The sequence below is a fragment of the Bos grunniens genome, chromosome 17, assembly GCF_055505025.1.
Source record: "Bos grunniens cultivar Pamir isolate PY7600 chromosome 17, Bosgru_T2T1.0, whole genome shotgun sequence".
NCBI lineage: Eukaryota > Metazoa > Chordata > Mammalia > Artiodactyla > Bovidae > Bos > Bos grunniens.
The window spans coordinates 59309703-59337125 of NC_141181.1; the positions used below are offsets into that span (position 1 = coordinate 59309703).

A 27423-nucleotide genomic window follows, 5' to 3' on the forward strand; every position below is an offset into this window, starting at 1 on the left:
CTCACTATGTGCCAGGCAGCTGAGGACACAGCAGTAAGCCGACTTTTGTGTCCCTTGTAGGAGGGCAGAGAAAGAAGTTAAGTCCATGGGTAACACTGAGTGTCCCGTTGTGCTCAGTGTTGTGAGTGAGAAGCCCACTGCTGGACCTTTGCGCATCCTGTTCCTGGCACCAGAAACTCAGACCTTTCCCTGCAGGCCTCTGCTCACCCACCACTTGCCTAGTAAGGCCTGTGTCACACACCAGCTGTTTAAAGAGCCCTGTGCTTAGTTGCTCAGTCGTGTCTGACTCTTTGCGACCCCGTGGGCTGCAGCCCGCCGGGGATTCTCCAGGCAAGAATACTGGAGTGAGTTGCCATGCCCTCCTCCAGGGGATCTTTCCAAACCAGGGCTCAAACCCAGGTCTCCCATATTACAGGTAGATTCTTTACCATCTGACCACCAGGGAAGCCCAAGAATACCTGAGTGGGTAGCCTATTCCTTCTCCAGGGGATCTTCCCGACCCAGGAATTAAACCAGGGTCTCCTGCATTGCAGGCGAATTCTTTACCAGCTGAGCTTCCAGGGAAGCCCTTAAAAAACACACGCACCCCCTTCTCACCCACGGCCCTCACGCGATCTAACACACGACAGTGCCCACCTAGTGAAGGAGTTTATGGGGCCTCGCCTAAGCCACTTGGGGCCCTGAAACTGAGTATCTCCACGGAAAGCTCACCCCTGACCCCCAGCCACCAGCTTCCCCCAACCCTTCGTCTTTCCTTACTTTGTTTTCCAGCCCTTTCATTTGACACAGAGGCAACTGCTGGGTTTGTGTGTGTGTTTTCTCTCCTATGAAAACATAAGTTCCACGAAGGCAGATATCCCCAGTTTAAAGATCAGTGCCTTCCACATAAGCAAGAAGGCCCACAAACACGCTATTTTTTAAAAGATAATTGTATCTCATTTATTTTGGCTGTGCTGGGTCTTCGGTCTCTCGGTGCAGCAAGTAAGGACCGCCCCGCGTTGCCCTGTGCGGCTTCTCGTGCTGGTGGCTTCTCTCGCTCTAGAGCAGGGCTCTAGGGTGTGTGAGCCTCAGCAGTTGTGGTGCATGAGCTCAGCAGCTGCAGTTCCCAGGCTCTAGAGCACAGGCTCAGTAGTTCTGTACCTATGGCTGATTGATGTTGATGTATGGCAGAAACCAACACAACACTATAAAGCAGTTATCCTTCAATTAAAAAAAAATAATTGTGGGGCACAGGCTTCGTTGCTCTGCATCATGTGGGATCTTCCGGGACCAGTGATCAAACCCGTGTCTCCTGCAACAGTAGGTGGATTTCTTAACCACTGAGCCACCAGGGAAGCCCACACTAACTTTTTATGTTGAAATAACTTTGAAATTTTGAAATAAATTTTAAATAATTTAGGATCATGAAGAAGTTGCAAAAGTAATGGGATTTGAGGGGTAAGGATACTTGAGACAGCCATAGTCGGGGGTACATGCTGTCCCCCTGTCCACTGGAAGGTGACGTGAACCTGATCACTTGGTTAAGGTGTCTTCTGGCTTTCTCCACTGTCATGATTTCCCCCCCCTCAAATATTTGGAATTAAATGAATTCAATGAAACACAAAAGCACCAACATATTTTTGTGATGTCCCAGATGTGCCACCAGGGGGCGACATTTATAGACCACTCTTTACTGGCAAAAGTCAAAGGTCTTCAAGGCTAGGTGGGAGGAGGGTATGAAGGGAGAAGTCAAGGAGGCTGATCTGAGTTCACTCTCCAGGGAAGTTCTCACTGGGGTGAACAGCAAGTGAACAGCCCCAGGGGACAAACTCCCGGCAACACCCAAGGACAAGTGTGGGGTGGCCTGGCTCCTATCTGGCAAATTTACAGCACATGGGGGAGTGTGCTCAGGCTGGGCAGCTGCCAAGGGGGGTTGCTGTGTCTGGGGGGCATGTGTGTCTGGGGTGTGTGGGTATGTGTCTGGTGGGTGTGTGGGTGTGTGTCTGGGGGGGTGTGTGTCTGGGTGTGGGTGTGTTTGGGAGCTGTGTTTGTCTGGGTGTGTCTGTCGACCCAATGGTTCATACTGCTACTTTCAATCCCTGGGCAGCTGATTAGAAATCAAGAAGCCAAAGTAAATGTCTTTCCCTGGCTCCCTCCTGTCCCCTCGCACAGACAGATTAGAAGTCTAGGTAGGAGCAGCTCCTTGTAGCCACAGAGGTTTAGACTTGGCCCAGATCTAGGGGATGGGGGGAATCATTTCCTTTAAATTAGACTTTCATTCAGCAAAAAGTTTAAAACCACCTTAGACTACAGTGAGGCCCAAGGAACCGTACACATGAAATGGGTGCGTCATTTAAAATGCTAAAGTTTAATTGTAGGAAAAAAAAGGCACAACATAAAACTTACCACCTTACCACTTTTAAGTAGGGCTCAGTGTATTCACGGAGAAGACAATGGCACCCCATTCCAGCACTCTTGCCTGGCAAATCCCATGGACAGAGGAGCCAGGTAGGCTGCGGTCCATGGGGTCCCTAGGAGTCGGACACAACTGAGCGACTTCACTTTCACTTTTCACTTTCATGCATTGGAGAAGGAAATGGCAACCCACTCCAGTGTTCTTGCCTGGAGAATCCCAGGGACGAGGGAGCCTGGTGGGCTGCCGTCTATGGGGTCACACAGAGGCGGACACGACTGAAGCGACTTAGCAGCAGCAGCAGCATTATATTCACAGTTTGCTAACAACTGATCTCCAGACCTTTTCCATTTTGCAAGCGGAAACTCTGCCCCCATGAACCAACACTTCCCCACTCTCCCTCCCCCTCCTGCCTCTGGTCACCACCATTGACTTTCTGTCTCTATGAATCCAACTCCTCTAGGAACCTCATACACGTGGAGTTGTACAGTATTTGTCTGTCTGGCTTAAGTCACTGAGCACGATGTCCTCAAAGTCTGTCCAGGTGGTACATATGTCAGGATCTCCTTCCTTTTAAGGTTTGAGTAACCTTAAAACCTTTTTAAGGTTGGGTAACACTCTATTTTAGACAGCATATTAAAAAACAGAGATATTACTTTGCCAACAGAGGTCCGACTAGTCAAAGCTATGGTTTTTCCATAGTCATGTATGGATGTGAGACTTGGACTACAAAGAAAGCTGAGCGCCAAAGAATCGATGCTTTTCAACTGTGGTGTTGGAGAAGACGCTTGAGAGTCCCTTGGACTGCAAGGAGATCCAACCAGTCCATCCTAAAGGAGATCAGTCCTGAGTATTCATGGGAAGGACTGATGCTGAAGCTGAAACTCCAGTACTTTGGCCACCTCATGCAAAGAGTTGACTCATTGGAAAAGACCCTGATGCTGGAAAAGATTGAAGGTAGGAGGAGAGGGGGAAGACAGAGGATGAGAGGGTTGGATGGCATCACTGACTCGATGGACATGAGTTTGAGTAAACTCTGGAAGTTGGTGATGGCCAGGGAGGTGTGACGTGCTGCGGTCCATGGGGTTGCAAAGAGTCGGACACGACTGAGCCACTGAACTGACCGATCTGAACATTCCATCGCTGGAATAGACCATACTCTGCTGGGCCACTCATGGGCAGGTGGGGCGCTTCCACATTTGGCTACTGTGAATAACGTGGCTTTGAACATGGCCATGAGTGTCCCTTTGACACCCTGCTTTCAGTTTTGGGGGTTCATACCCAGAAGTGAGATTTCTAACTGGCATGGTCATTCTGTTTACAGTTTTTTAGGGAAGCTCCCTTCTGTTTTCTACAGCAGCTGCACCAAAGTGGGTGTATTTTTAAAAATTAATGATACCTCAGTAAGCCTGATTTTCAAAGGTGGCTGAGAAGACAGACCCCACTGGATGGCTCTGGAGGGAGATGGCAGGTGTCTTGTTTTCTCCTCAGTTCACACGGGCAGAGCTTCTGTGTATCTTTCTGAAGTCTTCACAGTGCCAGACTCATTTCTGGCTCTAACTTTATCCCCTGAGACCAGCGGGAAGATTAATTAGCATTTTTTTATGGCTCCCAGACCAATAGGCCTCAAGCTAAACACCCCCATCCCAGCCTAGCCCCAAGTCTCTGCCCATGGTCCTCTGCCTCTCACAGCTCTTCTAGAGTTGCACATCTTGGCTAGATGTTGCCTTTCAGACAGTTGGCAATGAAACACCCATAGGCTGGCAACATGGCCCCTTCTGTGCCAGCCAGGAAAACGATGATGGACCAGAGCAATGTGGGCCTTCCTGGAGAGCCGGTGCAGAGGGACATGCCTCCAAGGCTGAGCCGGTGGCCATCGGGGACATCAGGGCAAGTGGCTGGGGTGACAGCCTTGCCTGCTTCCCGCCAAGAGGAAAAACCTCGGTGCTCCCCCATCTCAGACGGAGAGCCTTGCAGATGACTGGTTCTAGGTCAGCAGCAGAGCTGCTTCCCCAGGAGATTCTCTGGTCCAGGCCCCAAGGGATGAAGGCCCGTGACTGGGCCAGGGTTCTTTTCGTATCAGTATTTCTTACTTTTCCATTAGCCTGTATGTGTCCAAGGCTGGGCGAAAACACCAGTCCACCAAGGTGAGCCCCCAAAACAGTCTCTGTGCTTCTGCAAACATTAACCTGGTGTCTGCAGTAGGTGGGGAGGTGGGGGGAGGATCTGAAAGAAGGGCAAAAGGTGGCCCTTGGGCCAAACACGGCACACAGTGTGATGGGATTGTGGCCACGCTATGTTTCTTACAAGTTTGAGTTTATAACCAGCATTTCAAAACGGGGCAACTCACATTTTTTAACAAGCAGATTTCCAGCATCTTTTGAATAATCGTTTATATTTGGGAGTAAGTTGGTCTCCACCTGGCAACAACTGGCTAAAGCAGGGAGCACCCCAGGCCATCTCCTCTCATCAGGGCACAGCCTGTAGTTTTTGCTTCAGTCCTCAGCACTCCTGAATGCCTTCCACTGGCTTTTGCTTCATCCACATTATCTGCCCGGCTCCTGTGAGCATAGGAGTTTGTCAACCCTAATCTCTGATGTGCATATTTTTCAGAGTTCAAAGTGCCTTTGAAAGTGAAAGTCGCTCAGTCGTGTCCGACTCTTTGTGATCCCATGGACTGTATAGTCCATGTAATTCTTCAGGCCAGAATACTAGAGTGGGTAGCCTATCCCTTCTCTAGGGGATCTTCCCAACCCAGGGATCAAACCCAGGTCTCCCGCATTGCAGGCGGATTCTTTACCAGTTGAGCCACAAGAGAAGCCCAAGAATACTGGAGTGGGTAACCTATCCCTTCTGCAGTGGATCTTCCCGACCCAGGAATCAAACCAGTGTCTCCTGCATTGCAGGCAGATTCTTTACCAATTGAGCTATGGAAGAAGCCCATCAAAGTGCCTTTAGTGACTGGCTAGTCCATGGGTCAGCCAGCTACAGCTGGAGGGCAAATGTGGCCCTCTACCTCTTTTTGTAAATAAAGCTTTATTGGAACACAGCCATGCCCACTCCAGTAGATCTCATCTCTGACAGTTTTCAGGCTACAGTGGCAGAACCTGGTAGCTACAGTAAAGGCTGCGTGGCTCCTAAAGCTGAAGTATTTGGCCCTTTATGGGAAACGTGTGCTGACCCCTGATCTAGTCTCAGCTTCTTTTGTTATTGGTGAGTGGACTGAGGCTCAGAGAGGGAAAGAGGGTCTGAGGTCATTTTCAGAGGCCAACACTGGACTCAGTCGAGAGCCCTTCCTGCTAGATCCCACGTGGAGGAGGTTCAGGACACCCCTGACACCCTCAGGACACCCCTGACACCCTCAGGCTCCTTGAGGAACTGAGACCATCTGATCCCACCTGACGTGTACTCTTTAGTCTGTGGCTGCTGCAGGGTGAGAAACCCCCAGGCCCCCTCCTGGCCCCTCACCTTCTCCTCCAGGCCCCAGGGGGCTGAGGTGTCTGGTTCCCATCACGGTTGACAATTGGCCCTCAGCAGCCTGGCCTGGGCCAGCCCGGCTCTTGTCTGTAAACCCTGACATCATCAGCACCCCATCAATCGCCTTGCCTGAGCTGGCTGGCCAGACCTCTGCCTGGAATTTGGCCCTGGCAGAGATCAAAGTCTGACTTGGGAGCCCTGCCATGGGGGAAAGGAGGAGGGCTAGCGGGGGGCCTCATGGAGGAAGGGGAGTCTCAGGTTCGGGGGTCTTGATGGCTTGGTGCCAACCCCACCATTTCCTTGTCACTTTGGACAAGAACTTCAGCTTTCTAGGCCTCAGTTTGCACATGTGTAAAATGGGATTACAACACTCATGATAAACTGTGGTGTTTTTGTAAACCCCTTAGAATTGTAAACTGGATAAAATGATATGATGTCTGAGACCTGCTTTAAGAAAACTCACAAAGGAAGTAAGTGTGTGCTTGTGGGGGAAGGGTGAGGGTATAAATATCAGTATAAGGAGGGTGGCAAAATTTTGATAATTGTGAAATCATGTGACAAATACATGGGTGACTGTTACATTCTTCTGTCTACTTTCATGCAGGTTTGAAAAGTACCTAATGAAGTTAAATTTGAAAATCTGTCCAAATATGTAGAAATGTATGAGAGTATTTGTTTTTGAATTGTGTAAGGTGTAGAGGTTTCCTCATTATGAATGCAATGTGTCACACCCCTGCTGATGACTGAAGTGTGTGGTTACTTTGGGGAAGGCAGGGTGGAGCTGGCCTTAGGGGGTGTGTATTTTCAGCTGACACGCCTTTCCTGAGGACCTGGGATATGGCCCGCTGAGAGGTCCAGACGACGAAACGAGAGCATCCCCCTTCTCCAGAGTGATCCTCCTGACATCCCACTTCTCTTCCCCAGCCACACTCCCTGAGTAGCCCTGACTGTCCCTTCACAAGGCCAGAGGCAGAGGGGTTGAAAGGAAGCCCTTGCCACTTTTCTTGATCAGATACTTGGAGGTCACACTTTAGAATCCACTGATCTTGCAGCTGCATTGCCAGCTCTGCCCACCTCCCCAGCAAGCCCAGCCCCACAGGCACGTTTGACTTGTCTCCCCTTCCTGTCCCTTGCATGTACCTCTCCTATAAGATTGCTACAATTTGCAAATGGAAGTACAGGCTATCAAGTTAAATTTGAATTTCAGAGAACCAAAAAAATGGTTTTCCATTTAAGTATATCCCATGCCATACTTGGGCCATACTAATACTAAAAATATCCATCAGAATTCGCTTTGCTTTTTTAAACTGTGACACACGACACCCATGATCTTAGTTCCCTTCTATGCCCCCTGGAGCAGAAGCATGGAGTCCTAACCACTGAGCCCCCAGGGAAGTCAGTTTTAACTTGGTGTCTTATATCTGGTGACCCTTTCCTGGTGTCATCCAATATTCTGTCCTTCATTCCAATACCTTCTAGATACCTGGCACGTGCTAGAGACTCAGAGATGACTGATTTGGTTTCTGCCTATGAGAACCTTCCCCAGCTGTGCAGGGAATCAATAATTGCCAACAGGTATTATAAAGAGCTCCAAACAGAGAGTACCAGGAGCGGAAAATAAATGTAGCCCAGGGATGAGGATGCCCTTGGAGGAGAGAGAGCTGCATGGGTTAACAGTGACTCTCAGTGTGGCTGTGGCTGACCAGGGATGTGCATTTCAGAGGCTACTTTCTATGGGTCAGAGTGAGTGGCTGGCCCATGGATCTAGGTTAACTGGGGATTCCTTGAAATCCAGACTCCAGCAGTTGCTTAGTTACTCTCAGACTCAGAAACATCTATGGAGTGCCACCTTGTCAGGGACAGAGTGAACGAACATGAGGCTCTGTCCCCATGGCACAAGGAATCTATGGGGAAGACACAGTAAACAGGCACACAAGTGAATGTGTAATTTCATACAGGGATAAATGTTATGAAGACAGTGATACAGGACATTGTGTGGAGGGTGGGGAGGGGCCAAGAGAAGGCTGGATTCTGGGGTCAGGTGGATAATATTCATCACTAACACCTATTATCTTCTCCTGCTCTACAGAACACACTTCATAGACATCAACTCATTTCATTCTCACACCAGCCCATAGAGGTTGTTACCATTATCCCACATGACAGAAGAAGAAACTAAGGCACAAGAAGTTACACTATTTGCCCTCTGAGCCTCAGTTTCTCCATGTTTAAATGGGGGGACTCAGTAGCCTGTTGTGAGGATGAAATCAATTTGTAGCTATGAAGAGTGTTTCATCAGTGTGTTGCTGCTGCTGAGAACCAGCCTAGGCACCACCTACCACTAGGGTGCATGTTTGCTAAAACTGCAGGGGGCAGGCACTTGGGAGCCTCGTCTTCCTGGTTACATAGAGCAGCCCTGCCTTGTTGGACTGTGTGCTCCCCAAAGGGGTCCTCCCCTAATCCATCCCTGTTCTCTCAGCACCTCAGGCAGGAGTTCTTCCCCCTCTCTGCTCTCAGTCAGGAGAATCCCCTTCCAGAGGGAGCATCACTGAGTGTCTATCAAGTGATCTTTCTTACTTGTGTCAGTTATTCCCACCCTGATGTCCTGCTCCCAGGGCATTAACTGAAGGCCTGGCTCCCTTGAGAGCTGAGGCTGGGATCTTTCTGACTGCACCCTGTCCTGCCCAAGCTGCCTGTGTGCTCTGAGCCAGGCAGTGCTGGGGACACACAGGCTCCCCCAAGAGTGATTCTGGATCCACCCCCACTAGACTCCCCCTGTTTACAAAATACCTAGAAATTTTCGATCATATATAAAAACCAAGAAGGATACATAAAAATAAATCCACATCATAATACAACTGCAGAACACAGAGCAAAAGAAACAACCTTAATTGAAACAAAAGATTGGCAAGGAAGTCCTGACATCACATGTCTCAATAGCAACAACAGAGGATAAAAGTCGTTTGCAAACTGCTGAGAACGTAGTAACTGACAACCCAGAACTCTATACCCAGGGAAACTATCAAGTGAAGAATGAGAGCTGAAGTAGATATTTTCAAACAGACAAAAGAACAGCTTTAAACATTACCTGAGACATAGAAATACTGAGGCACATCCTTGAGGAAGAAGGAAAACAAATGCAGGAGGAAGCATGGACCATAGCAAGAAGAGGTGAAGAGAAATCCATACATATGGGTAAATCAAATGTACAAGTTACAAAAAAACAACGACAGAGTATTTTGAGGTTATAAAACCATTTGGAAATAAAACCTACCCCAGGATAATCTGAATAAAAGTGATCTAAATCTTTGTATTGCTAGAGAGGAAGATATACATATTAACTCAGCTACCCACAATTAGCTAGAAGCCATGGAGAAAAATTAAAAATCAACAGTAAAGGGCCAGAATGTACAGTCTCCAACATGAAAAGTAAAAGAAACAGAAAACTGTCAATCAAGTTGAAGACAGAAAAATAAAAAAAGAAGTGCATAGGAAAAACAGAAAAAAGTGCAAACAGAAGATGGTAGATATAGATTAAAATATACCAGCAATTACAATAAATCTAAGTATATTAGGAATAACAATAAGAAGCCATATCTTATTGGATGAAAACCAAAAATAAAAGTCAGCTATAAACTGTTGATAGAAGATGCAGCTAAACCCACAAGGCACGTCAAAGTTCAAGGATAATGTACATAATACACACACGCCTGGCAAATACTAGCAAGCTTATATGACTATATTCATATCCAGCCAAATAGCCTTTATGGCAAAGAGCACTGTCAGAAAAGAAGAGGCTTACAATGTAGTGTTAAGACTCAATTCACTGGAAGCTATCATCATTTCCAACTTGGGTGCACGTCACACAGCCCCAGTGCACAGTGACAGTGGAAGATTTTCACAGGCCTCTCAGCAGTTGACAGCTGGGTAATAAGTAAGAACGCAGAAGGCGTTGGAACAGCACAATTAACAGCCCAGCTCTAATGGACATGCCTAGAACCGCACAATTAGAGACTCACGTTCTTGGCAGCATGGGGATGTTAGTGAGAATGAGTAATGAGAGCCTGCTCTCCAGGAGGGCAGGAGGTGGAGGGAGGCTGAAAGGGACCTGGTTCCATGAGGGGAGGGGAAGTGGACAGGTCCTGGTGAACAGGGAGAAGGAAGGCTTGATTTTAATTCTGTCTCTGGGGGCTTCAGGAAGGGAGAGATTCTTCCTAGGGTGCACTGACCTTAGAGGGTGGATGTTGGGGCTGTGGGTGTGGAAGGAGGATTCTGGGGGTGCTGCAAGTATGTTCTTTCAGGAGCCTAGGAGGAGCCCCATGAAGACAATGTGAGGGAAGTTCTTCTTGGCCGCAGACCCACAGCTGACAGCCAGCAGGCTTCCTCCCAGCCCTGCCTGGGCTTGGGCTCTCGCCACCCCCTCGGCTCCTTCCTCTTCACATTCCTCCCCCCACAGAGCAGATCCTGCCTCCTCTCTCCCAGGTCACGCATGGCCAGGCACCATGCTGAGCTGCCCACGGAGGCTGCAGGCTGGCACCTTGGGGTCATCCTGCCTGAGCTCTCAGGACAGAGGCTCACCCAGCTCCGATTCCCTCTGTTCCCTCAGGCCCCACTCTCAGCCATTTGTTCTTCACCCATTCCTGAGCACCTACTGTGTGCCACGCCCTGGGCTAAGGTCCCTGCCTGCTTGGAGCTCCCAGAAGAGTCAGAGTGTGGCTTTAAGGAAACAGAAGAATAACCATCTTGCTGTAAGCCAGTCATTTCCTGATGCCCTACTTGTGTCCCAAATGCTCTCTCCACCCATTTATCCCTTAGCCTTAATATGTGCTAGCTCCTGGGCTAGATGCTGCCATGCAAAATACGCTTAGAGAAGTAAGGTGATGGTCCAGGCATCTGTGGATTTGTTCATTTGCACATTCATTAACCCAGCAGTTGGGTTCTGAGGCTTTTATGGGCCAGGGACTACTCTAGGGGGCTGTGGGGAGCACACGCTGCAGGCAGAGTCTGAGAAGCACCTCTCACCTTCCACAAGTATTGGGTGACACGTTACATGAAAAGCATTTCACATACATTCTCACTGACTCTTTGCTACACTGTATGACAGCAAGGCTCTGGAGCCTGACTGCTTGAGTTCAAATCCTAGCTCTGGCATTTATTAGCTAGGTAAGCTTGGCCAAGTCACTCAATCTCTCTGTGCCTCAGTTCCTCCATCTATAAAATGGGAAGAATAATTGCCCCTCTTTCATTAGCTTGTTGTAAGGATTATACATATTAACTGAATCAAAGTGTTTAGAATGGCACCTGGCACAAAGACACTGTTTCTACAAATCTTTGTTAAATACATAAAACACGAAGAAGAGGCCATTTCCATTTTACAGATGGGAATACTGAGGCCTGGAGAGAGGACCTGGCCAGCCTTAAGTCTGTTTGTGCATTTCATGCATTCATTATTCAGATTGGAAATATCTGTTTTATTACAAACTGCTTGTATGCACATTATAGTCAAACATCACCAGAGCCTAGGTTGAAAGTGACGGTGTTTGCATTCCTCAACACCTTCATCCTTGAGATTATGATTTTTAACAAGGTGGGGCTTAACCCTTTCAGGTTTAATAGTAAATGTCATGTTCACATACACTTTTAAACACTGGTTTTGTTTCATTAATGTGTCATAGACATGCTTATAAAATGGGAAGAATAGTCCCTCCCTTGTTGGCTTGTTGCTCCTGCTAAGTCGCTTTAGTCATGTCTGACTCTTAGTGACCCCATGGACTGCAGCCTACCAGGCTCCTCCGTCCATAGGATTTTCCAGGCAGGAGTACTGGAGTGGGGTGCCATTGCCTTCTCTGTGTTGGCTTGTTATATTGATTCAATTAATATGTATCAATATACAGTGGAGAAGGAAATGGCACCCCACTCCAGTACTCTTGCCTGGAAAATCCCATGGATGGAGGAGCCTGGAAGGCTGCAGTCCATGGGGTCGCTGAGGGTCGGGCACGATTGAGCGACTTCACTTTCACTTTCATGCATTGGAGAAGGAATGGCAAACCACTCCAGTGTTCTTGCCTGGAGAATCCCAGGGACAGGGGAGCCTGATGGGCTGCCGTCTCTGGGGTTGCACAGAGTCGGACACGACTGAAGCGACTTAGCAGCAGCAGCAGCATCAATATACAGTGCTTAGAATGGTATCTGGAACAGAGAAACTGTTTCTACAAACCTTTCAAATAGGTAAAACTATCTGAAGGTGACTTCCCTGGTGGTCCAGTGGCTAAGACACCGCGCTCCCAATCAGAGGACCTGGGTTTGGTCCCTGGTGAGGGAACTAGATCCCACATGCTGCAACTAAGACCTGGCACAGCCAAATAAATATTTAATATAAAGATAAAATTATGTGAAGAAAAGAAAGTCCTCCCCATTTTACATATGTGAAAACTGAGGCCTGGAGAGGGGATTTAGCCAGTCTTAAGTTTGGTTGTGCATTTCATACTTTCAGGTTTCAGGTTGGAGATCTCAGATTTTTCTGTGTAGATTTTTCAATCCACATTCACTGAAGGAGTTCTGCAGAGGCAGGTGTCAGGAAGCGCCTGAAGGGAGGCCAGTGCTGTGTGGGCCTCTTGGCTGGGGCAGTGACCATGCAGCCCTTTGTGACTGCCCTGTGCCTCTGCCCACCCCTTCTTGGTGGGTCATCACAGGGAAAGAGAGGAGCCCTCTGCCAGGCTCTGAAGCAATAGGCATCTCAAGTGCACAAAAATCTGAGCTGCTTACTTTTCAAAGAGGGAGGGTGGGTGGTGATAAGACAAGGAAGAGGAGGAAGGAGAAGGGGACAGAGAGGAACAGATGAGAAACGGTGGTGGGGGGATAGTCAGAGGCAAAGAAAACAGGAGGGGGAAGGGGAGGGGGGACAGTCCCGAGAGGCGTCGGGTAGTCCCCCTTCCTCACAGGCAGTCTGAATTTGTCCTAAGTTGTTAGCGTGAACTGAATAAGAAGTACAGACATCTAAAGCTCCAGGAAGAGCAGCCCTAAGGAGCAGTTCCTCCCCCTAGGGCGGAGGTAGACCGCCCAAGAGACTCCCACACCCAGATCCCCCAACAGGGCTGAGATCCAGGCTTTGTTGGGAGGACACGGCTGTGGTTCACCAGCTGGCAGAAGTGCTGGGGTGCCATGCTGGTGGGACACAGTGGACGCCCCTCCCAGGGTGTCACGGAAAGCGATTATAGGGTGGGGTCTCCCTGGAGGCACTCCATTCAGAAAGTGCCCTGCGATCGGGTTGGAGGTGAAGGGAGCCTAGATGCTGCTGACTGCTGCGCACGGCAGCAGTCGGCCACTGGAGGGCGCGCAGGAGAAACCTGGTAAACAACCCATCAGCACTAGAAGAACCTTCCTCCTGCAGTGTCTCTCTAGCGCCCTCTGCTGGCAACACGTAACATTGTGCCATGTGGGAAAGGAAAACGGTTTAGAAGCTCAGATTCCTCTCCACAGAGCAGGCAAAAAAGGGTGCATTTAGAACTAGAGGCAATAAATTGAAAACATAGTCTCTTCCTTCCACGATTCAGCTTCCATATATACAATTTTATATACAATTGATTAACTTCATGTTCTTATCTGAAAAAAGATACAGCCATGCTTCTTACAAATAAATTCTCACTCTTTTCTCCAAATTGACAGGATGCACAGTTTCAAGAGTCACTGAATCTATGCTGATTAATAATATACAAATTACCCCTGAAATTCAGTCACAGTGCTGCTGAATATTCTAATCCCTAATGGCTAAATCATAAACTTAATTTCCAACAGTCATGTGTAAAATAATGGGAAGGAGGAAAATATAATTGTTAGTATATAAAAATAAACACATCCCTATAACATAGCTAAAGAAAATATACGAAGTCCTTATATCCTTGTTTCTGAATTGTGGTCGTGAGGCTGCCATCCTCCCACCCCTCATTCTGTGTTTCCTCCACTCTTAGCCAGCTGCTGGGGGTTCTTTATTTGGTGGTTGTGACCCAAACCCTTGTTACACCATCTTCCTTACTCTCACTGAACTGAAGCCACCCACTTCAAACTGATCCCTATTAATTTTCACTTGCTAATAGGGATCAACCTCTGTCAGTAAATTAACTTGTTTCCTTTGCCAGTTCAGTGGTATAAGGAGTCCACAATATCCAGGGAGTGTTCTCCTTTCCCTCTTCTGTGCAACCTCTGCTGCACTGGTGTGTCCACCAGACCATGGACCTGGGTTGTCAGCAGCTCGTGCTGTAGCCCAGATGCTCTGCAGAGCCTTTCTCTGCTCTGGTTCCCACTGAAGCTGGAAGCCTTCTGAGTGGCTCTGTAGGTGGATAAGGAGCTCACTCAGACGTGTTCTTGTTGCCTCCAGAATCTCAGAGGGACCTGCAATACATGGCATCTGGCTTTGGGTGGCAGCAGGTGGGAGGTGCAGTAAGTTGTCTCTCACCTTAGGCAAGAGATTTTAGCAGAATCAATCAGCATGATGTTCCCAGTGTAGTATTAGCACCTGGTCTGAGCTAAAGCCTTTCACCCTGAGACACAGCTTTCTCATCTATAAAATGAAGAGTTTTATGGGTCAATGAGGGAGTAAAAGATGAAAATTTAAAAATACCTTGAGATAAATTTGACAATGAAAACACTACCATACAAAATTTATTGGCAGCAGCAGTCCTTAGAGGATATTCATACCCATATGGGCCTTTCTCAGCAAATAAGAAAAATCTCAAAAAACCTAAACTACCACTTAAAAGAACTGGAAAAAGAATAAACAAAACCCAAAGTCAGCAGAAGGAAGGAAATACTAAATATCAGAGAAGAAATAAAATCAAGACTGAAAAAAAAAAAAAAAAAAGGAAATAAACCCAAGAGCTAGTTCTTTGAAAGGATAAACAAAATCAACAATCCTTGCCCAGACTCACCAAGAAGAGAGGCAAGAGGAGCCTAAGAAGCAAAATAAGAAATGAAAGATGAGAAATAACAAGTACCACACTGTGAGCAAGTATATGAGGACAAACTGGACAACCTAGAAGAAATGGAAATATTTCTTAGAAACATACAACCAAAAACTGAAAGAAGGAAAACAGACAATTTGAACAGACCAATTACTAGAAGTGAAAGAGGATCTGTTAAAGAAAAGTCCAGGACCAGATGGCTTTACTGGGGAATTCGCCCAAACATATAAAAATTTATACTGATCCTTTCAAACTTTTCCAAAAGATTAAAGAGGAGGGAACACTCCGCAAGTCATTGTATGAAGCCACCATCATCCTGATACTAACGCCAAAGATATTACCCAAATAGAAAATTACAGGCCAATATCTTTGATGAATATAGATGCAAAAATCTCAAGTATTAGCAAACCACATCCAACAATACATAAAATTAAAAGTCATACAATCAAGTTAGCTTCATCCCAAGGTCACAAGGATTGTTCAACATGTGCAAATCAATGTGATAAACCACACGAACAAAGGAAAAGACAAAAACCACTTGATCATCTCAGATGCAGAAAAAGCAGAAAAAGCATTTGATAAAATTCAACATCCATTCATGATAAAAACTCTTACCAAAAATGAGTAATGAGGGAACATATCTCAACATGATAAATTTTTATGACAAACCCACATGCTCAACAGTGAAAAGCTGAAAGCCTTCCTGGTAAAATCTGGAAAAAGACTAGTATGCACACTCTCACCACTTCTATTCAACATAGTATTGGAAGTCCTAGGCACAGTAATCAGACAAGAAGAGATAAAAAAGACTGCAAATTGGAATGGAAGAGGTAAAACTGTCATCATACGCAGATAAGGCAATACTATGTACAGAAAACCCTAAAGGCTCCACACAAAAACTTCTAGAATAAATGAATTCAGCAAAGCAGCAGGACACAAGATTAACATAAAGAAATCTTTTGCATTCCTTTACACTAACAATAAAATATCAGAAAATAAAAGTTAAAAAAAATCCACTTTACACAGGATAAGAGACTACCAGAAGCAACTGTATGCCAATAAAATGGACAACCTGGAAGAAATGGACAAACTCTTAGAAAGGTACAACCTTCTAAGACTGAATCAGAAAGAAATAGAAAACATGAACAGATCAATCACAAGTAATGAAATGGAAATTGTGATTAAAAATCTTCCAACAAACAAAAGTCCAGGACCAGATGGTTTCGCAGGAAAATTCTATCAAACATTTAGAGAAGAGCTAACACCTGTCCTTCTCAAACTCTTCCAAAGAATTGCAGAGGGAGGAACACTCTCAAACTCACACGAAGCCACCATTACCCTGATACCAAAACCAGACAAAGATATTACAAAGAAAATTTCAGGCCAGTACCACTGACGGAAAGAGATGCAAAAATCCTCATGAAAATACTAGCAAACAGAATCCATCAACACAGTAAAAGAATCATATATCTAGTGGGATTTATCCCAGGGATGCAAGGATTCTTCAGTATACACAATAGCAATGTCATACACCCTATTAACAAACTGGAGAATAAAAACCATATGATCACCTCAATAGATGCATAAAAAGCTTTTCAACAAAATTCACTGATTTATGATAAAAAAAAAAAAGTCTAGAAAGTGGGCATAGAGGGAAATTACCTCAACATAATGAAGGCCATATATGACAAACCCACAACACACATTATTCTCAATGGTGAAAAATTGAAAGCATTTCCTGTAAAATCAGAAAAAAGACAAAGATGCCCACTCTAGCCACTATTATTCACCGTAGTTTTGGAAGTCCTAGCCATGGCGATCTGAGAAGAAACAGAAATAAAAGGAATCCAAACTAGCCCTGAAGAAGTGCAGATAACATGATACTACACATAGTAGGTTGGTGCAAACATAACTATGGTTTTTGTTGAAATTTGCTCTTGATGTTGGGACACATTCTCAATAAATATGGTTATGTTACATATGATTTTAATGCACATTTCTTGCTTTATGTTTTTTTGCTAAAGACTTACTACTTGCTGTTTATTTCATATTTATTTTAGACTATGGAAATGATGTTAGATAAAAATCAATTTTCTTATTTAGTTCATAATGGGTTGTAAAGCAGCAGAGACAACTCGCAACATCAACAAGGCATTTGGCCCAGAACTGCTAATGAACATACAGCGCAGTGGTGGTTCAAGAAGTTTTGCAAGGGAGACAAGAGCCTTGAAGGTGAGCAGCATAGTGGCTGGCCATGGAAGGTGACAATGACCAACTGAAAGCAATCATGGAAGCTGATTCTCCTACAACTACACGAGAAGTTGCCAAAGAAATCAACATCGACCATTCTATGATTGTTCAGCATCTGAAGCAAACTGGAAAGTTGAAAAAGCTTGATAAGTGAGTATCTCATGAGCCAAATGCTATTCAAAAAAAAATCATCATTTTGAAATATCATCTTCTCTTATTCTATGCAACAACGAACCGTTTCTTGATTGGACTGTGATGAAAAGTGGGTTTTATATCACAACCAGCAATGACCAGCTCAGTAGCTGGACTGACAGTAAGCTCCAAAGCACTTCCCAAAGCCAAGCTTGCACCAAAAAAAGGTCATGGTCACCGGCAGTCTGATCCTACAGTTTTCTAAATCCCAGTGAAACCATTACATCTGAGAGCAGTATACTCAGCAAATCAATGATAGGCACTGAAAACCGCAAGGCCTGCAGGCAACACTGGTCAACAGAAAGGGCTCAGTTCTTCTCCACCACCACACCTGACCACACGTCACGCAACAACTTTTCAAAAGTTGAACAAATTAGGCTATGACGTTTTCCCTCGTCTATCATATCATCTATCACCTGACCTCTCACCAACCGATTACCACTTCTACAAGAATCTTGACAACTTTTTTCAGGGAAAATGCTTCCACAACCAACCAAGAATTCATCGAATCCCGAAGCATGGACTTTTATGCTACAGGAATGAGAAGTCTTATTTCTTGTTGGCAAAAATGTGTTGATTGTAATGGTTCCTATCTTGATTAATAAAGATGTGTTTGGGCCTAGTTACAATGACTTAAAATTTATGGTCTGAAACTGCAATTACTTTTATATCAACCTAATAGAAAATCCTAAAGATGCCATCAGAAAACTACTAGAGATAATCAATGAATTTAGTAAAGTCTCAGGATACAAAATTAATACACAGAAATCTCTTGCATTCCTATACACTAATAATGAAAGATCAGAAAGAGAAATTAAGAAAACCATCCCATTTACCATTGGAATAAAATACCTAGGAATAAACCTAAAGAGGCAAAAGACCTGTACACAGAAAACTAAGATATGACGAGAGAAATCAAAGACAATACAAATAGATATCAATATTGTGAAAATGACTATACTACCAAAAGCAATTTACAGATTCAATGCAATCCATATAAAATTGTTATTGTCATCTAGTCGCTAAAAAGTTGTGTCCGACTCTTTGCGACCCTATGGGTTGTAGCCCATCAGGCTCCTCTGTCCATGGGCTTTCCCAGGCGAGAATGCTGGAGTGAGTTACCATTTCCTTTTCCAGGGGATCTTTCTGACCCAGGGATTGAATCCAAGTCTACTGCATTGGAAGGCGGATTCTTTACCACCGAGCCACCTAGGAAGCCCCCTTGTCAAATTACTAATGGCATTTTTTCACAGTACTAGAACAAAAAATTTTACTATTTGTATGGAACACAAAAAAACCTCAAATAGCAAAAGCAATCTTGAGAAAAAAAAACAAAAAAATGGAGCTGCAGGAATCAGGCTCCCTGACCTCAGACTATGTTCCCTGACTTCAGCCTGTACTATATTTCTGTATAAAAACAGAAATATGGATCAATGGAGCAGGATACACAATCCAGAAATAAGCCCACAAGCCTACGATCACCTCATCTATGACAAAGGAGGCCAGAATACACAATGGAGAAAAGACAGTCTCTTCAATAAGTGGTGCTGGGAAATTAGATAGCTACATGTAAAAGAATGAAATTAAAACACTCACACCATACACAAAAGTAAACTCAAAATGGATTAAAGACCTAAATGTAAGGCCAGACCCTACAAAAGTCTTAGAGGAAAACAGGCAGAACACACTTTGACATAAATTTCAGCAAGCTCTTCTTCGGCTCATCTCCTACAGGAGGGGTCCCCAACACCGGGTGTTAGGGGACCTGGGCTGCAGGAGTTGAATGGCAGGTGAAACTAGAACCCTCCTCCCCAGTCCACGGAAAAATTGTCTTCCATGACACCAGTCCCTGGTGCCAAAAGGCTGGGGACTGCAATCCTAGAGTAATGAGAATAAAAATAAAAACAAACAAATGGGACCTAACCAAAATTAAAAGCTTTTTGAACAGCAAGGGAAATCATAAACAAAAAGAGAACATGCAGAATGGGAGAAAATACTTGAAAACGAAGCAACTGAAACAGGGTTAATCTCCAAAATATACAAACAGCTCAATATAAAAAAAACACAACTCAATCAAAAACTGGGTGGAAGACCCAAATAGACATTTTCCCAAAGAAGACATACAGATGGCCAAAAAACACATGAAAAGAAGCTCAACATTACTAATTACTAGAGAAATGCAAAACAAAACTACAGGGAGGTATCACCTCACACTGGTCAGATTGGCCATAATCACAAAATCTACAGACAATAAATGCTGGAGAGGGCGTGGAGAAAAGGGAGCCCTCTTGCACTGTTGGTGGGAATGTAATTTGATACAGCCATCATGGAGAAGAATATGGAGGTTCCTTAAAAAACTAAAAATAGAACTATCATCTGACCCAGCAATCCCATTACTAGGCATATACTGACAGAAAACCATTAATTCAAAAAGATATGCACCCCAATGTTCACTGCAACACTATTTACAGTAACTAGAACATGGAAACAGCCTAAATGTCCATCAACAGAGGAACGGAGAAAGAAGATGTGGTGCGTGTATATATATATATAATGGGATATTATTACTCAGCCATAAAAAGGAATGAAATTGGGTCATTTGTAGAGATATAGACAGACTGTCATACAGGGTGAAGCCAGAAAGAGAAAAACAAGTATCGTATTACTGCATATATGTGGAATCTGAAAAAAATTGGTATAGACGATCTTATTTACAAAGCAGAGTAGAAACAGATGTATAAAGCAAATGTATGGCTCTCAAGGGGGAAAGGCAGGTGGGATGAATTGGGAGATTGGGACTGACATATATACACAACCATGTATAAAATAGATAACAAGTAAGAACCTACTGTATAGCACAGGGACCTTTAAATGCACTGTCACGACCTAAATGGGAAGGAAGTCAAGAAAGGGGGATATATATATATAGCCGATTCACTTTGCTGTACAGCAGAAACTAACACAACATTGTAAAGCAACCATATGCCAATTAAAAAAAATTCTTTTTAAAATTGCATAAAAATACTTAGGAATAAACCTGACCAAGGAGGTGAAAGACTTACATGCTGAGAATTAGAAGAAAAACACTGATAAAGGAAACTGAAGATGATGCAAAGAAATGGAAAGGTATCCTGCGCTCTCGGACTAGAAAAATTAACGTTACTGAAATGGCCACACAACCCAAATAAAACTACAGACTTAATGCAATCCCTATTAAATTCCCCATGAGATTTTTCACAGAAATCAGATCAGATCAGTCGTTCAGTCGTGTCCGACTCTTTGTGACCCCATGAATCGCAGCACGTCAGGCCTCCCTGTCCATCACCAACTCCCGGAGTTCACTGAGACTCATGTCCATCTAGTCAGTGATGCCATCCAGCCATCTCATCCTCTGTCGTCCCCTTCTCCTCTTGCCCCCAATCCCCTCCAGCATCAGAGTCTTTTCCAATGAGTCAACTCTTCGCATGAGGTGGCCAAAGTACTGGAGTTTCAGCTTCAGCATCATTCCTTCCCAAGAAATCCCAGGGCTGATCTCCTTCAGAATGGACTGGTTGGATCTCCTTGCAGTCCAAGGGACTCTCAAGAGTCTTCTCCAACACCACAGTTCAAAAGCATCAATTCTTCAGCGCTCTGCCTTCTTCACAGTCCAACTCTCACATCCATACATGACCACAGGAAAAACCATAGCCTTGACTAGATGGACCTTTGTTGGCAAAGTAATGTCTCTGCTTTTGAATATGCTATCTAGGTTGGTCATAACTTTCCTTCCAAGGAGTAAGCGTCTTTTAATTTCATGGCTGCAATCACCATCTGCAGCGATTTTGGAGCCCAGAAAAATAAAGTCTGACACTGTTTCCACTGTTTTCCCATCTATTTCCTATGAAGTGATGGGACCAGATGCCATGATCTTCGTTTTCTGAATGTTGAGCTTTAAGCCAACTTTTTCACTCTCCTCTTTCACTTTTATCAAGAGGCTCTTTAGTTCCTCTTCACTTTCTGCCATAAGGGTGGTGTCATCTGCATGTCTGAGGTTATTGATATTTCTCCCGGCAATCTTGATTCCAGCTTGTGCTTCTTCCAGTCCATCATTTCTCATGATGTACTCTGCATATAAGTTAAATAAACAGGGTGACAATATACAGCCTTGACGAACTCCTTTTCCTATTTGGAAGCAGTCTGTTGTTCCATGTCCAGTTCTAACTGTTGCTTCCTGACCTGCATACAAATTTCTCAAGAGGCAGGTCAGGTGGTCTGGTATTCCCATCTCTTTCAGAATTTTCCACAGTTTATTGTGATCCACACAGTCAAAGGCTTTGGCATAGTCAATAAAGCAGAAATAGATGCTTTTCTGAAACTCTCTTTCTTTTTCCATGATCCAGTGGATGTTGGCAATTTGATCTCTGGTTCCTCTGCCTTTTCTAAAACCAGCTTGGACATCAGGAAGTTCATGGTTCACATATTGCTGAAGCTTGGCTTGGAGAATTTTGAGCATCACTTTACTAGCGTGTGAGATGGGTGCAATTGTGTGGTAGTTTGAGCATTCTTTGGCATTGCCTTTCTTTGGGATTGGAATGAAAACTGACCTTTTCCAGTCCTGTGGCCACTGCTGAGTTTTCCAAATTTGCCAGCATATTGAGAGCAGCACTTTCACAGCATCATCTTTCAGGATTTGGAATAGCTCAACTGGAATTCTATCACCTCCACTAGCTTTGTTCGTAGTGATGCTTTCTAAGGCCCACTTGACTTCACATTCCAGGATGTCTGGCTCTAGGTAGAATAATCCTAAAATTTATATGGAACTGTAAAAGACCCAGAAGTGCCAAACCAATACTCAGGAAAAAGAACAAAGTTGTAGGCATAACTCTCCCAGACTTCAGACAATACTACAGAGCAACAGTAATCAAAACAACATGGTATTTTGGGCACAAAAACAGACATGTAGCTCAATAGAATGGAATAGAGAGCCCAGAAATAAGTCAGCACATCTATGGTCAATTAATCTTCAACAAAGGGCAATAATATACAACAGAGAAAAGACAGTCTCTTCAGCAAGTGGTGATGGGAAAGCTGGACAGTCACATGTAAATCAATGAAGTTAGAACACAACCTCACACCGAGCCCAAAAATAAACTCCAAATGGCTTGAAAGACATGACACCACGGGACTCCTAGGAGAGAACACAGGCAAAACAGTGACAGAAACTGCAGCAATGTTTCCTTACGTCAGTCTCTAGGGCAACAGAAAGAGAAGCAAACAAAAACAAATGGGGCCTGATTGAACTTTTAAGGTTTTGAACAGCAAAGGAAACCCTAAACAAAATGAAATAGTCTATGGAACGGGAGAAAATATTTGCAAATAATGCAACTGACAAGGGCTTAACTTCTAAAATATAGAAATAGCTCATATAACTCCATAACAAGAAGCAAACAACCCAATAAAAAATGGGCATAAAACTGGATAGATATTTCTTCAAAGAAGACATAGCCAATAGGAACATGCAAAGACGCTCAACATCACTGAGAGAAATGCAAATTGAAACTATCATGAGGTTATTATGTCACACTAGTCAGAATGGCCATCATTAAAAAGTTTACAAATAACAAATGCTGGAGAGGGTATATATAGCAAAAGGAATCCTCATACATTGTTGGGAGTGAAAAATTGATTCATTATGGAAAACAGTATAGAGGTTCCTTTAAAAACTAAAAATAGAAATACCATATGATCCTGCAATCCCATGCCTGTGTAGATACCCAGAGAAAACTCTAATTCAAAAAAATACAGGTACTGCAATGTTCACAGCAGCACTATTTACAATAGCCAAGGCAAGGAAGAAATCTAAAAGTCCATTAACAATTTAATGGATAAAGGGGCTGTGATGTGTGTAAATATATATTATATATATATAAGGGTACTGCTCAGCCCTAAAAATGAAATAATGCCATTTGTAGCAACATGAATGGACCTAAGTGAAGTCACTGCAGATGGTGACTGCAGCCCTGAAATTAAAAGATGCTTACTCCTTGGAAGGAAAGTTATGACCAATCTAGATAGCATATTCAAAAGCAGAGACATTACTTTGCCAACAAAGGTCCATCTAGTCCAGGCTATGGTTTTTCCAGTGGTCATGTATGGATGTGAGAGTTGGACTGTGAAGAAAGCTGAGCGCTGAAGAATTGATGCTTTTGAACTGTGGTGTTGGAGAAGACTCGAGAGTCCCTTGGACTGCAAGGAGATCCAACCAGTCCATCCTAAAGGAGAGCAGTCCTGGGTGTTCATTGGAAGGACTGATGCTAAAGCTGAAACTCCAGTACTTTGGCCACCTCATGCAAAGAGTTGACTCATTGGAAAAGACTCTGATGCTGGGAGGGATTGGGGGCAGGAGGAGAAGGGGACGACAGAGGATGAGATGGCTGGATGGCATCACTGACTTGATGGATGTGAGTCTGAGTGAACTCCGGGAGTTGGTGATAGACAGGGAGGCCTGACGTGCTGCAATTCATGGGGTTGCAAAGAGTCGGACATGACTGAGCGACTGAAGTCAAAGACAAATACCATATCACTTATATGTGGAATCTAAAATATGATACAAATGCACTTATTTACCACCAAAACAGACTCAGACATAGAAAACAAATTTATGGATACCAAAGGGGGAAGGGGGTGAGGGGAGGGATAAATTAGGAGTTTGAGATTAGCAAATACAAACTACATATAAACAGATACTAGTATATAAACAACAAGGTCCTACTGTATAGCCCAAGGAATTAAATTCAATATCCTGTAACAAAGCATTGGAAAAGACTATGAAAAAGATATATGTGTATATGTATGTGTGTGTATATATATACACAAAACAATTACTTTGCTGTACACCAGAAACTAACACAACATTGTAAATCAACTATTCTTCAATTTAAAAAAAGCAAATACAGATCACTTAAAGGCAAGGAAATTCACACAATCTGTTATCAAAATTAGCATTCTAAGTAAACTTGTTCTCTCAAGAGAGGAACAAAATCTAGTCCTGTACCAGCCTACTTTTAATAAAATCCATTTACTTAGTTTAATATAATCTCAGCCTGACCATTCATAAAACTCCTTTTTCAGGACTCCCTTTCCACAAACCTTCCACAGCTTTCTGTATCCATCTTAGCTTTGTCCTTTATTTTTTTCCCGATCTAGAAACAAACAGCTCCAGAACCAAATCCCTTTCTTTTTCTTAACAAGATGCAATTCCTTTCCTCATATCTTCTTTTACTTAAAATATATATCCTATTTTCCTACTGTATACTGAAGTGTTTCCTTTATTAGTCTAACTGCTTTAATTACATATTTAAATTAGAATCTTCAACTCTTAAGAGCCTTAATCTCTAGTGAAAACCAAGAAGTATTTATAAACGTTTACATTAGCATTCTGTAGTTTGTCAAACAAATACCAATAATAATTTCTAAAAACATGTGCTTTTAATAGAAAACATCTCAGTGGCACCATGTAGTAATAGTCCTAAACACATTTAGTTTCTCTGTAAAGGGAAGCCAACATCCAGTTATTAATGTTTCATTAATTTTGCTTGCTAATGACTTCACTATAAAATAAACTTCCATTATTTAACTTAATTTAGCACAACTCTGAAATTTCAAGTTACCACATTATCTAGAGAAATCATTTTTAAGTAGACATTCCTAAAACAATTATTTGTAAAAAGTTCACCCAAAAGCTGTTGTTTTATTTGCATGTAATTTACATATAAGAATTTCATCATACAAGGTAATTAAATGTTTCTTTCCGCTGACAAATTGCAACAAAAGTAACAAATTTATCTATCTTCAGTAACCTGCTGCTACTGCTAAGTCAATTCAGTTGTGTCCGACTCTGTGCGACCCCAGAGAAGGCCTCCCACCAGGCTCCTCCGTCCATGGGATTTTGGTAGAACAAAATATATGTCTGTATTGATTCTACCAAACTTATACTGGCTTCAATACCAGATATTACACTAGATCTTAGCCAAAAGGCCAAGAAGCGACAATACCAGATACTAATTAGATGTTACATATTTCCTAGACCAAGTGAAACTGCAATTTTTCTGGCTAGCATCTTTTATACTTAGAAGTATTTTGTAAGCACTTACTTTTAACTCAAATAGAGCATTTTTACAAGTTAATTTTTACAAATACATAAAGACAGAACCAGGGATTTCAATTTTTCTGCTTGAGTTTAAAATATATATTTTTCCTCAGCCTCAGGAACACAGATTACTAGGTAAGTTCCTGAGGTTCCAGGCCGATATATTCATCTGAAAGACACAAGAGAAATGCAGCTTCCTCCTTGCAAACTGTCCGGCCACCTTGACCATTTTCAGAAATGTTCCCCCAGTTTCCAAACACCAAATTCAGTTGAAACAAACAACAGTTATAGAAAAGAATATATCTATCATTTGCTCACAATTACATGCCTCAATTTCAGCAAAACCAGGAAGAGAGAACAGGATTTGGACTTAGGTATGGAAACACACACCCCCTCTCCCCCCGAGATATTAATAAAAGCCAAAGCTATGGAAAATGCTCACTTTGATATGGTAGCAGAACCGCTGAAGTCTCTGTTCTCCAGATCTCAAGGAGAACTGAGACCCACAGTGCTGACAACAAAAACATCACTTTCTTTCATTTCTGATAGCATAGCTGAAGTTCTCCCAGTTTCGCAAAATTCACCCGTAGGGGGATTTTAAGATGGAAAACAGAGATCTGAATACCCATAATTAACTCTTCACCGCAGGTGTTGTGAAATCTACCGCAATGCCAAACGGTCTGTCTCTCAGGGTCAAAGTTTCCTAGCCCCAGAGAGGTAGAACCTCAGTCCCATCAGAGATGAGGCTGAAGGAAAGCCCAAGGTGGGTCCAAGGGGGGAAAGACCCAAGTAAAGTTCTGCCTCAGGCAAGACCAACGTTATGGAGCTGGGTACCCAGGCGTCATCACACTCGAGCGCCATTACTCACCAAAGACGTCTCGGTCGGCCACTATGAGGGCCTCATCTGCATCACCTCTAAACTCCGAAGTGCCAGGGGCCAGGGACGCCCGCCGGCCAGTTCTGGGGGTGACTTGGAGGCAAAGGTTCTCAGGCAGCCGCTGGCTAGGTCCCGGGAGATGCCGCCGCCGCTGCGGGTTCTGACACGCCACAGGCAAGGCGTCCACGCGCGAGGAATCCACGCGAGACAGGCCTCCACGGATTCCTCGCTCATGCGCAGTAAAAGCCAAGCTGTTGACACCTCGTTGTAGTGAAGGAAAGTATAGCTTTATGCAAGGAGGACAGGTGGCTCGTGCTAAACCCGCCCCCACCCCACCCCCGCCCCCGAGCTCCTCGAGCTCCTTGAGCTCCAGGCTTCCAGCAAATAATTTAAAAAAGACCAGGTGAGGGAGGGGCGTCCCAGGGTACCTGATGAGCTCCCGACAATTCTCTGATTGGTTGATGGTGACCAATCCTGAAGGGCCAGAAGGTCTAGGGCTACGTGCTCGTGATCTTCAAGTCCTTAATTTCTTCCATTTGGTGGCGGGTTTTAGATGAAAAACTACCCAGGAAATATGCATCAGGTACTGTTATGTAGGTACTTAAGAGAGGAGCTGAAAGCAGAGGATTTGGGGGAGGGGTCTGTCCTGGGATTGCCCCCTAGGGTTCTGCTGAATCAAAATACTTATAGCTTTGATTTATTTGTTTTTTGGTACCATGTGATGGTCCATTCTTCTGATGATAACTTACATTGTTTCCATATCTCAGTGCAAAAGGATCTCTCAAGACACTACCAATATACCAATTAACTTTTCTTCCACCTAATTTCTCTAGAAGTTTCTCCTAAAAGCAGGATCGCTCTACCGTAGAATGTACATTTTCGACCTTACGGTCAAGTTTTAAGGATACTCCTGAGTCATAAAAATGAAGTGTGTAACATTTTGCCTATGAGTTTTATTAAAGTGGATCAGAAGCCATGAAGATGATTATGATGAAGATTACAAAATTGAACTTGGGATTAGGACTGGCGTAAAAAGGTTGCCAACATTATAATTCAATACTCTCAGTGTTTGGGTTGTTTGATATTTAGTCACAGTAAGGCACAACTATAAATTCCTACTTAAGATGACCAACTGTCCTGGTTTGCCCAT

General features: G+C 43.9%; 1 protein-coding gene across 1 annotated transcript; it reads right to left on the reverse strand.

Annotated features, from left to right (window-relative positions):
• Positions 1-4742: 4742 nt before the first annotated feature.
• On the reverse strand, positions 4743-27423 carry LOC147355510 (uncharacterized). Its single transcript, XM_086346148.1, has 3 exons — positions 27393-27423; positions 26265-26747; positions 4743-4953 (listed from the first exon to the last, which is right to left on the reverse strand). Exons 1-3 carry the CDS (start codon positions 27421-27423, stop codon positions 4895-4897), a joined length of 573 nt encoding a protein of 190 aa, XP_086202274.1. The 3' UTR covers positions 4743-4894.

Bases quoted from the DNA above. Each gene is read 5' to 3' on its own strand.
- LOC147355510 (XM_086346148.1), bottom strand. From the start codon at position 27,423: ATGGGCAAACCAGGACAGTTGGTCATCTTAA. The intron at 26,748-27,392 runs GTAGGAATTTAT...CTGGCCCTTCAG, and splicing joins AGGACAGTTGGTCATCTTAA to GATTGGTCACCATCAACCAA. The intron at 4,954-26,264 runs GTGAGTAATGGC...CTATGCTCACAG, and splicing joins GGCCGACCGAGACGTCTTTG to GAGCCGGGCAGATAATGTGG.